The 12,565-nt window shown below is 37.0% G+C and overlaps 1 protein-coding gene across 2 annotated transcripts; it reads left to right on the forward strand.

Moving 5' to 3' along the window:
* Positions 1-4,851: 4,851 nt before the first annotated feature.
* On the forward strand, positions 4,852-9,846 carry LOC125261361 (zinc finger protein 568-like). Of its 2 annotated transcripts, XM_048179937.1 has the most exons (3): positions 4,852-4,924; positions 5,442-5,679; positions 9,050-9,846. In XM_048179937.1, the coding sequence occupies exons 2-3, from the start codon at positions 5,442-5,444 to the stop codon at positions 9,559-9,561; spliced, it is 750 nt and encodes a 249-aa protein (XP_048035894.1). In that variant the 5' UTR covers positions 4,852-4,924; the 3' UTR covers positions 9,562-9,846. The 2 variants fall into 2 exon arrangements, with proteins under 2 accessions (XP_048035894.1, XP_048035895.1); XM_048179938.1 differs by lacking the exon at positions 4,852-4,924 and having other exon boundaries at positions 5,195-5,679.
* Positions 9,847-12,565: the final 2,719 nt, after the last annotated feature.

The raw sequence follows: 12,565 nt of genomic DNA on the forward strand, positions 1-12,565 counted from the left end.
AGTTAATTATTCCTCCTTGCACATTTAACTTCCTTATAATTATTTGTGCAGGAATGTTCGATTTATATATTATTTTGTGGATTTATGTATTGATTTACTTCCGTATTTGTTTTTGCAGGTGTCGTCCTCCATATAACAAACCTTGTGCCTATTTATCATTTATATAAATGTACAATTGTAAGACAGGTACTTTACTGATTTTGACAGATTACTATTACTTATAAACAAGTATAGATATCACGTCAAATGGCAAGATTAAAATTTCACATAGGAAGTTTGTATGATATATGAAATGAAACTCAAATAATTCCTGATCTTTACACATCTTTAATGTCAATTGGCATTATAAAAAAATATGTACAAGAAGAAATGTAAAAAACAAAAACAACCTAACATTTCAACTAGAGTGAGTAGAATTTTGTACAGTATTTGAGAACAGAGAACATCACACAATGACAAAGAACTTTTTTTTCCACTTTCTTCCACTAAATCTAGCTTGGTTTCATTTAAATTTATATACTTTTTTAGTGTCATGCATTAAGCGGCCAATTGGTCCATGTCTGTGATCCTTCCCAAGCCAATAGTTCCACTCAATGAGACGTAGATTTCTTCACAATGACTGTTTGGTGAGGTTTTCCCTGTAGCTGTATATATTTTCTTTATATGTGCGCCATGTACGCTCCATGTGCTGGGTGTGGGCGCCCGTTCGTGGATGGACAAAGAAACGTCTGTGGTTCACCTGATAATGAATGTAACCGTGCTGTTGCACAGTGTTGTATGCCCTCCAGCATTCACTGAGAATTTGAGTCCCAGTTCGTACATGCTTTCGTGTGATGGGCAGCAGATGCCTTCTGGAACGTTGTTTGACCAGCTCTTGTACCTTTCTTTTGTGGCGGAATTTGCTTTCATCAATGACAACAAAAGCATGTCTACCACCAATTTTCTCAATCTTTTTTTCTCCTCTTGAGTCGTTTAACAGTAGCAACGCAGCAGTGGCGAAGAGCATCATACACTTTTGTTATTGATGCACTGCTACCACAAACCCCTTCCTCAGTCATGTCCAAATGTCTTTTTCTATGACCTTGAGCAAAACTGACAAATGTGTTGGTGTTAAAACATACACTAAATAGCCACAACCTTCACTCAGTAAAACAGTAAACAAGTAAAATGATGCTACAATGTATAATGTGTCCAGAATTAAAAAAAATATATTTCTTGAATTTGCCATGTGTCAGAGGGTTGTGAGACACACTAAGCTAAAAATTAAAATTCTCTAAGGGTGAAAATAGAACTATCATTTTAACATACAAACAATAAAATAATACATTCAAATAAGTAAATTAATAAACTGACTTATGCATTATCTTGAGCCAGGCAGAAAGGTCCATGTGTGAATTCTCAAAGATTGAACCCTTCATAATTGTTCTTGAAATGTCCCTATGGCAGCTTCTTCGACATCTCCTGTGAAAAGATGAAATACAATGTTAAAAATCATGACATTTGATAATGCACAAAAGTTAGATAAAGCTTACTTTCTTAATGATCTATACAGATAGTGTCACACAACATTTACTCACTTATGACAAATCGGAGCAATATTTCACTGTAGACCAGGTAACTGAGGTTTTAATGACAGATACAACAGTTCCAGCTCTCTGATTCCTAACACTGTTGTCTGACACACATTCATAAAAACGTCTAATATATTTTTGGCTATAGACTTGCTGCTAAAATGATACCAGGTTTAGAGGAGAATTATGCTTTCTGATATGCTGCATACAAACATGGATTTACAGTAATTAAATTACTATAATGTAATGAAAATGATTTGGTTATTTAGATTGAGGGTATTTTCTGTTGCTTGTGCATTAGGTAAGGTCTGTATAGCAAACCAGTTACACAGGCTCCATCCCAAAAGTGTTCAGTGGGGGTCCCATCAAATTTCACCCACAAGTCTTAAACCTATTCAACGAATCTGCCACTCAAACAATAATGTAATTAGGTTTTTTGGCATTTGCACATTCCAGTTCAGAACCGCTAAATGGAATGAAACAATGCCCACCAGGGGGGCAAACAATTTAGTTTTGTTGCACTTTCATTTCTATACTGACAATTGATATACTGATTTCTTGGTTTAGTGCAGTCCAGTCAAGTTCTTCCTAATCGCTCGCGAGAGGTTTTTGACACACGTCGGCATGACATCAGAGCAAGGCGGCCCACCCTCGGACACATTTCTAACCAGCATGCATCTCGCGGTGATCACCGGTGATCGGTTCTGCGCAGAATTTGCTCATCTCAAACAAGCCTGTTGTGTTTGACTCAATCCCGTTACACAAACCATTCTCCCCAATAAAAATAGTGAACTGATGCTTATATGACATCATTAACAGGAAGTGACATCATAAACGTCTTCTGAACAATGTGAGCAGACACAGGCAAGTTACCATTTTATTTGATAATTATAACTCAATTATGTTTTGAAATTGTGTTTGTCAAGCTTAACGATTCAATTAAAGATAGAAAACTATTACTAGTGAAAATTATCTTTATTTCAACATTATTCATGATTTCTTAATATTATGCATGCCATGTGCTCTCCATTTATTCTCTAGATTTAGAGCAGTGGCCAATTTGTGCAAAAAAATCATAACCCCGTCACACCTACATTTTTAGTTTTTTTTTTTTTTAAGTTTATGAAAAATTAATTTAAAGTTTGTTGAACTCTGTCTGAAATGTTCAGAGCAATCATAAGAATCGTGATTTTAGTTCATATTCTGAAGCCTTTGATAAAAAAAATGAGGTTGCTTTCACAAAAAGTGCCCATTTCAGGCTTTAGTACAGCAAAAGTGTGAGATTTCATGTAACTTATGTTTGGAATAAACTGAATTAGTGTGAGGGACATCTGATTAATAGAAAAATGTTGATTTTATCACAAATATCTGTGCATACAGCGTATGTTTAAGTTACCGCACTACTGCCGTGACCATGGTGAGACCTGCCTCCAACAATGCCATTTTACTCAATCAGTGGTCAACCGAGACATCCACATCTGATAAGGAGAAGAAGGCGATAATAACTGTCAAAAAAGAACTGACCAAGACGGAGGAGGAAGTTGTTGATCAATTCCAGGATAAAATGGTCAAATTCAAGCAACATCTATTCAACATACGTTGGCAGTATAAGGCCTACAGGCAAGTTAGAGAAGATCTCAAGGACCATGAATGTTTAATTCATGTGGACTTCAGTGAAAACTATTTGTGCAAATATGCAAATGAAGTGCAGTCTGTCCATTTTGGGGGATCCCATCAGCAGGCAACCCTGCACACTGGCGTATTATATACAGCAGCACAGAATCCTATAGCATTCTGCTCCATTTCCCCTTCACGGAGACATGATCCACCGGCAATCTGGGCACACCTGGATCAAGTCCTGGATATGGTCCAGTCAAAGTTTCCCCAGGTGACTCGGCTCCACTTCTTCAGTGATGGGCTGGCAACTCAGTACAGACAGAAGGGAAACTTTCCTTTTCTTTCCACTGAGCCCTTCAAAAGAGGCTTTGAGGCCAATCATGGCAAAGGGGCACCGGATGGTGTTGGGGGGACCCTGAAGCGGTCAGCTGACAGGCTAGTGTGCGTAGGAGAGGACATCCCTGATGCAGAGGCGCTTTTTAACAAGCTTAAGCTCCAGGAATCAGTTGTGGAGCTGTTCTTTGTCAGTGAGAACAGTGTGGAGGAAAAGGTGAAGGAAATGCTGTTGGTAAGTGTAATTTTATCGTGGTAATTTTGTCTTTAATTTCAACTAAGTATTACAAAAATGTGTCAAAAAACTACACTCACCTGAAAAACAAACAAACAATAGGAAATCTGATGAAACATTGAAAATTAATTTAATACAAACTTAAGAAAACACCACAGAAAACCGAATAATAGGAATTCCACAATTTACCTGAAAAAAAAAAAATTAAGTATAATGCTCACCTGAGAAAATACATGAACAACAAATGATTTTTATTTTTTATTTTTTGAAACAATATTATATAGGTGCAGTTCCACAAATTACAGATGGGACACACTGCAGGACAATGACGGAAAGCTCATCCACTGTTAGAACCTGTTAACACTGGTGTTCCACCCTGTTATACTCCGTTCCATCCTGTTAGTTCCATCCTGTTCATCCTGTTAGTCATTTTATATAATAATTTGACAGCAACATTACATTTTTGGCATACTTTTGTCTTATTTTGTGAGGTGAGGAGGACTAACAGCATATATATGTTTTTGAACAAAAAAATTGTATTATTTACCACTCTATTGGCAAAAATGGCCACAAAAAAGTACCTATTCTTAATAATCAAGACATATTATATTCATCAATAATTGTTTTGTTATTGTTTTGAAAATAAAAAAAATAATAAGATGGCATAAGTGACATATACTATCCAAGAAAAGCTCATTTTTGTTTAACATTTACATTATTAACATGTTGTGATGACTATGTATATGTCCTTAACAGGGTGGAATATTTTCATGGCCAGTGTCTGGACAATCTACCTATAATTATTATTTTTTTGAGTCGCCGAGCTTGACCAATATGTATCCTAATAGTTAAACGTCACTATTTTGGTAGAATGCAAAAAACATAAAAATCATGTACCTTTTTTTCCAACACTTTAATCCAAAGCCAAAATGTTACTGCATACCAGGAATGACCCATGAATGAACTCTGCTTAATGAAATCATACAACCTTTTTACCATGTTTGTTCGTATCATATTTAATACAAAGGTTATTATCTGGTAAAAGTCTATGCATTTCTGTGATTGTAGACGATGCAGCGTCTGAACAGGACTTTTATTTTGGAGCGGCGGCATGACGTCATAAGACTGCGCCGCGATCCTGCATCTGCTGTGATTCTGCTGAAGAAAGGTTTGTTTTAAGAATTTAACCTGTTTTAATCGACAGAAACAGTACAATGATTAATAGTTGTGTGTTTTGTTTTAAACAAGCGATGTGAGTTTATTTACTATTTAATGTAACATTGTGATTCTTTATCTAACTGTAATGAAGGATATATTTGTGTGAGTAAAACTTATCCACTGATGAGAAACAGTAAACCTGCGTCTCATTTCTCTCTATATATAATAAATCAGTTTATCATGAACACGAGTTCAGTCTCTGGAGAGTAATGATGGAGAAACTGAACTTTTCAACTCCGAGTCAATTGAATCAAACACTTTGAGAAATGATTCAGTGAATCACGACTCGTGCTGCTCAAACAGTGAACATGAACGAGAACAACAAACACTAACAAACTAACTAAACATGTTTTCATCAGTCATAAATGCCTAAATATGAAGTTTATTCATTTGCAGCGTTAGTTTTTAGAGATTTTGTCTAACCAGGTCATTTAAGACCATTAACTCTGTTAATTATTCTCTTAAAGATGGCGTTTAAAACAGAGGAGAAGAGTGAAGATATAAAGATGGAGTTTATTAAAGATGAGACCGAAGACATGAAGATGGAGATTAAAAAAGAGGAGGAGAGTGAAGATATAAAGATGGTGTTTATTAAAGAGGAGGAGAGTGAAGACATAAAGATTGAGTTTATTAAGGATGAGACTGAAGACATGAAGATTGATGAAACATTCAGAGTGAAACATGAAGATATTGAGGAACAAACAGGTTGGTTTTATTCTCACAGCTGAACTCAGTCATTTGATCCTTATAAAAATGTTCAGCTCTACAGATATAGGCTAGAGAATATACAGAAGTATAATTTTACAGAAAAGTGTCCTAATTCACTCAATTCACTTCTTCAAGTGCACTTACTTGAGTTAGGGTTTGGTTACTTGTAATTAAGCATTATTAACTCATTACAATAGTGAGTAAATGTAGTAATGTGTAACTATATCACTTTAAATTCAGTGTTTCCATTAAGGGTGCGTTCACACTTGTAGTTTGGTTCGTTTGTTTCATTTGGTCCGGACCAAAGAAGAAAAAAAAAACATTTAGTCCTGGTCCGATTAGCATTCAGATTAGCAATTTTATCACCGAACCAAAAGATACCGAATCTAAAGGTACAGGGATACATTCACAACGTGATTGGTCGGATTTTATGATGCATTGCCTATTTTGAGACGGAACTTACCGAACATCCAAAACAGTGCTGTGTGCTGAGGTTAATGCGCTCGTTCTGTGTGTATTTAGTGTTTTTAGGGTCTCGTCTTCCTGTTTTTGGTTCGTTTACATGTCTTTGGTCCGTGTTGCATTCATATATCATTCGAACCGCACCAGAGTTCGTTCTTTTCAGCGGTCTCGGCCCGCTTGTTTGGTGCGCACCAGGGTTCGGATGGCAGCGTTCACACATATTCAAATGAACCTCACTAACTGAGCAATCGCACCAGGGTTTGTTTTAATCGAACCAAACGTGAACGCACACTAAATCTGATCCTGGACCACAAAACCAGAAAATGTTAGTAAATTAGTAAGCAGCTACCTAATTCAGTAACTTGCTAACTAATAATTTTGACGCGATATAAGGTAAGTAAGAGATTCATTGTGCAGTGTAACCAGCTTCATTGATTATTACAGGAGTTTACACAACAGTGCAGAACTTGAAGTTTGAAAATTATATAGATTGACATGATGATAACCAGCATTGGACGGGACAGAAATAACTAATAGACCTGCCACATATTCAATTACGTGTTATGGGTTTCTTTATTGTTCATCGACTTTGTCTTTGACTAATATTTTTATTTTCAAATAGTTAAACAAAACATTAAATTAGTTCCAATATTTTTTGCTTTACTAGTATCGAGAACAGTTTGTCATAATGTATGATTAAGAGCTCATATTAAAAACTGATTTTATAGTTAAGTCATGGCAATAAACTATGGAAGTGTCTGCTGCTAAATAAAAAAATAAAAAAGGTAATTGCAACTTTTTATCTCAAAATTCTAAAAAATTCAGAGCTTACATAATTATGTATGATATATAAACTCGCAATTGTGTTATAAAGTCAAAATTATAAATTGCATAACTATGAGATAAACTCGATAAACTTGATTGACACGCGAACTAACCAATCAGAACGCAGAATCCGCCATTTTGTCCGACAAAGCAGTCACGAGTTAGAAGATTAACTTTGGTGGAGTTAAACTTGAAAAATTGTGTATATTGACATCTCTGCAATGTATTTTTCACTGTGTGTGGCGTGACAGCGCCACGGCTTGTCGGACAAAGCAACAGTAACTAAGGGGGGCGGGTCTTTGCGAAGGGTCAATTGCGAGGAAAAAAGTCAGAATAATGAGATACAGAAAAAGGTAATTGCAACTTTTTTTTAAATTCTGTGGCGGAAACAAGCTTCCATAGTCATAATGTATGATTAAGAGCTCATATTAAAAACTGATTTTATAGTCAGGGCAATAAATCATGGCAATAAACTGTACGCCTTTTAAAGACTTAGAGAGCAATATATTACTTTAGAGTGTGATCCTTGTCTTTTATTCCTGCCATAGTAAAATTTAAAATGTCCTGGAAAATGATCGCTGAAAAAGAGTGGGAACCCTGAAATGGTTATCGTGCCACCAGCTAGCAGCAATAAGTGTGGCACATAGTCAAGCCTTTAAAATGATCATTTTATAGTTACAGTATTTTCATAAGTGCATCTGCAAATCAGCTCCATAGCAGATTCTAAGCAATCAAGAGCTTAGAGAGGTACATTTAACCCTTTGGGGTCTTTTTAGTCTTTGTCCAAATGACATGAAACTTTGTACAGGGATTAATACTTTCTAGATCTACAAAAAAAAAAAAAAAAAAAAAATGGAGTGATATCTTGTTTTTATATTAGTGTAGAAAAAAAAGTCACACTCAGGGTACAAAATGTAATTTTGTAACAATTTTTTTTTTTTTTTTTTTAAATAAACATAATTTTACTCTGTTTATTAATGTATTTACTTCATATTTTGGAAGATTTATCAGATCTTTTAAATTTATATAAATAAATCCTTTTTTTAGTAGGTTTTTATTCAAAAACAGCTTTTTATGTACAATTCACTTTATAAATTTCTAAATTTCATTCATGGGGATAACATGGATAATTTGACATGGTTTAGTGTAAGATTTTTGCTCATCTTTTGGAAAGTGCAGTTTTAAAAGTAAAAAATTATGCAGAGCTCTGCACAAATGTTGAAAAAAAGTAATGAACAGAGTAAAATTACATTTGTTTTTGTTTTTTTTGTTTTTTAAAGACAATTATTTTGTTACAAAATTACATTTTGTTGCCTGGGGTCTGTGGAGACCCCAAAGATCCTGAGTGTACTTCCCAAATGAAGACTGCACAAGGGTTAAAGTAGCTAGACAGATTCTGCCAGTGTTGGTTCAGTGTAAACAATGATGTACACCTGAGTCCTTAAGATGGAGGGAAGTTAGCAAGGGAAGGGCTGATCAAACACACCTGCCCCTGAAGATCTTAGTTCACTGCTTCAGGTGTGTTTGATCAGAGCTGGAGCTGAACTCTGCTGGAAATGTAGATCCAAAGCCACTGGAAGGCAAGCCTGCAACCTTTAGCCAAAAAAGCATAACGGCTAATGCTAACGCTCCGCCCCAGCGGTACGCAGGGAAGAAGACCAGAGGCTGTTTTTTGAATGGATGTCAATGGATGAGAGGCTTCACTATGCTGATTAAACAGCTTTTGTGGGGAAATAGTTAATCATTTAATTAATTGACAGTCTGTTTGCTGATCTTCAGCATGTTTTACACTAAACAATACTTTAGAATAGATGTGTAAAATTTTTGAAGAGGTGCACGGCAGGCTGCAGCCTATGGCGTACCTACGGTGTACGCGTGAGACAGAAGTATAAATCAGTCTTAAGTCTTCAGGAATGCTTGAAAATTACAGGCAGGTGTATTTGTTTAGGGATGAAACTTAACTCTGCAAAAGAGTGGCCCTCTAGTACCAAAGCTGCCCATCCCTGATCCATAGGATACAAACATGTTGTGGGTTTTGATGCTTTAAATGTCTAAATTGTTTTGTCTATTTTTGTCCTAGACCTGATGGCACTGAGAGAGGCGAGTCATGAACTTAATGAAAGGGAAGAAGAGAAAGAACATTATAATTTAATGAGTGAAGAAAAATCAACAAAGTTTTCCTTACAAAAAGGAGCTCAAAAGACAGGAACTAAAAGTTATTTCACCTGCCAACAGTGTGGAAAGAGTTTCAGTCAAAAAGGAAACCTTAAGGACCACATGATGATTCACACTGGAGAAAAGCCTTACACCTGCACTCTGTGCGGGAATGGCTTCAAACGGGAGCAAAGCCTCAGGCAACACATGATAATTCACTCTGGAGAGAGCCCATTCACCTGCCAACTGTGTGGAAAGAGTTTCATTAGAAATGTAAACCTTATAGTCCACATGAGAATTCACACTGGAGAGAAACCTTTCACCTGCCAACAGTGTGGAAAGAGTTTCAGTCAAAAAGGAAACCTTAAAGGCCATATGACAACTCACACTGGAGAAAAGCCTCAAGCTTTGATTCATTATTTTCTAATATCAAAATAAAATTGAACAGCTCAATATTGCAATAAATCGAGGTTGACACAACAGTTTACAAAGCTTACGCTACTATTACAAACTCAAAATTCCTATTTTTTGCATCATTTACAGTTGATCAAATCTATCAAACCGAGAAACCAGAATGAGCTTTTATCATTTACATAACTTGTATCTCTTTTTAACTTTAAAAGTTGTCACCTTTTATAGCGTTTTGTGTCTGCTGATACTGAAATGAATATGGAACCTGCTTACTTTATTTGTTTTTGACTTGGTTAAATATTCACATCCTTCATGGTATCGTTTGCAGGGAAGAGAAGATATTTTATCCCATTGAATGATAATTTGGTGTTTTCACTTCAGTTTTGAAGAATTCTGTTTACAATGTTGATCTGGTTACCATGAGAACAGTGTCACGCGCTGCTGCTTCAGCCATCATATGGTAGAAAATGTCCAAACAAATAAATGTGTTCAACAAGCTGACAGAAGTCGATCCATTTCTTTGTTGGTAGGGTGTAAATATTCACTTTCCCATATGGCCGTGGAGGAGAATCGGATGGGCATTCAGCGGACAGACATCGACACACTGTATTTTTTTGTATTTATTTCAACAAATGACAACCAAAATCAAACCCATAGAAGCTTGTGAACAGTTTTTAAGTGGCTGTGTGCAAGTTATACTCATTCACAAGCCGAGTGAGAGTCATACTCGCAAATGTAATGTTAATTAGCCTTTCGCCGAGCCCCGCCCCCCTTAGTTACTGTTGCTTTATCCGACAAGCCGTGGCGCTGTCACTCCACACGCAGTGAAAAATACATTGCGGAACAAAGAGGATACTGAGCACACATCGACAGACAAGACAGAGCAGGTTACTTATGATATTAAACAAAGTCCCAGCTTTCAAACTGTGTAGTTATTAAAGAAATTCAAACAATAAAAACCGTTTTGTTGCTCTTTAATGTGTCGTGACCATGGTCGTGACAGATTGCTGTAGATCCTCAGCTCAACCGCTCGTAAAAACCGATCTCTTCCTATTAGTCCATGAACATGAGAATGAATGTTGTTTCAAACGTGGAAAGACGTCAATACACACTATTTTTCAAGTTTAACTCCACCGAGGTTAATCTTTTAACTACTGGCTGCTTTGTCGGACAAAATGGCAGATGCGGCGTTCTGATTGGTTAGATCGCTTGTCAATCAAACTCCCGGCGAAAGGTCAATTAAGCTGCAAGCAGCGCTGAAAGGGCCCTCGCACCCGGGCTAACCGCCACCCACTGGCCTTAGGAAAAGAGTGAATAGTGGGCGACATGCATGTAATCGAGTAAATACAGGAGAATTATGGCAAAGTCATTTCAAAGTGGCACACTTCCTGCTGCCAACAATTGGCATTTGACCATAACCGAATATTGTGATATAGATGTGTTCAAGCCAGAAATATTATCAAACGTGTGACGTTTGGAGCAGATCGGACAGTGTATGCCTGAGTTACAACAACTTCCTGTTTCATGGCGTTAATTGTATACATTAGCACTTAGAAAAAAGCTGCATGATTTAACATGTCTCGCATGTTTGGTACTTCATGGCATATTGAAATGTGTTTCTGGTGGTGAATTAACATGTAAAGCATGCCATTTCCTGTTGCCAGCAGGTGGCGCTACGACTAACTGAATATTATCATAAAGAAGAAATGTCTTTAGGCCAGGACTGCGTTCCACTCCAGTTTTAGAATGGCATTCACGAACTTCCCTGAACACTTTCCCTCGGGGGAATACTGTCGTGGCAGATTTGATGTTTCTTTGTCCCTTCAGATCTGGTCTTGTAGAAAAACTCGCAGAGTCTAAGTTTCAGGTCTCAGAAAAACTCACAGAATCGAAGTTCCAGGTCTCAGAAGTATTTAACTTTATTGTCAAGCAACAAAGTGAGATGCCAGCTTCACATCTGAGGCTCCCTTAGCTGGGGCTCAGTTTTATAAATTTTTCTTATCTCTTAAAAACACACCAAATTAATATCATTGGCTTTTTCTTATCTCTTAAAATACACCAAAGTAATATCATTGGCTGGTAATATTCACCCTAACAGTTATTTTCCATGATATCATCTACGGGGGCTCTTCTCCCACACCTCCTTCCCATGTACTCCCCGACCTTTCTGCCATAGACACTTCACTAATATCATTGCAGGTGTTTCTTATGTAAGAGAATTTTCTTAGTAAGGGTGACCAGCTTCCAGCTACTGTACATCTTTTGACTTCATTTCTCATGGGCCTTCTGCCAACTGATGGTCAACCCTTTTCCCATTGGCCAAATGAAACATTGTATCAAAACAGTCAACACTCCCCAGAGGCAAGAAGCCTTCATGTGACACCCTTAATAATGGTCTTGTTCATTTCACAGCCACCTGTTGTCTGGTGGAAAATTACCAACAAAATATGCTCAAGTAAACTTGTCTGACCCTTACAGTTACAAAGGCCAAGAGGCCTCAAAACACTTCTAGCCTTTATAATAAGCAAACAAATTCTACAATTGTTTTCTATTGGATGGATAAAATACTCCATCATATCCCCCCTCTGGGAATCTCTTAATTCCCACTTCCATTTCCCTTTTTCCAGAGTGCAACCTCACAAGTCAGCCCTCTCATCTTCTGTCTCAGGACCAATAGTGGTCCTCCTTTTCACTACCAAATGACTGCCTCATGTGACTGCACTCCAGAAGAGGTCAGAGTCAAACATCACCACCCACAATTTTTACTAGGGAAGTGTAAAAGGCTCTGCCTCCCTAACTAAACACTCTAGGGGGTCAACAAAATAAAAAACAATCAACAATTTGTGTTAAGGCATGTGCATGGAATGTCTTGTCACGTATATAGAATAGATCAGTGATTAAACTCATAATGGATAATATAACATTATTTAAAGATATTAATTTTGGTCCACTGGTTCTCCCATGGTGTCAGAGGAACTCTCAGGCGCTTCCGGTGGCCTGGAGCGCTATCTGGGCTGCTCCACCGTTGCCA

This window comes from Megalobrama amblycephala, unplaced genomic scaffold (assembly GCF_018812025.1).
Source record: "Megalobrama amblycephala isolate DHTTF-2021 unplaced genomic scaffold, ASM1881202v1 scaffold401, whole genome shotgun sequence".
NCBI lineage: Eukaryota > Metazoa > Chordata > Actinopteri > Cypriniformes > Xenocyprididae > Megalobrama > Megalobrama amblycephala.

Coding starts and splice junctions, on each gene's coding strand:
- LOC125261361 (XM_048179937.1), top strand. CDS start 5,442: ATGGCGTTTAAAACAGAGGAGAAGAGTGAAGATATAAAGATGGAGTTT. Junction 5,680..9,049: donor AGATATTGAGGAACAAACAG/GTTGGTTTTATT, acceptor TTTTTGTCCTAG/ACCTGATGGCACTGAGAGAG.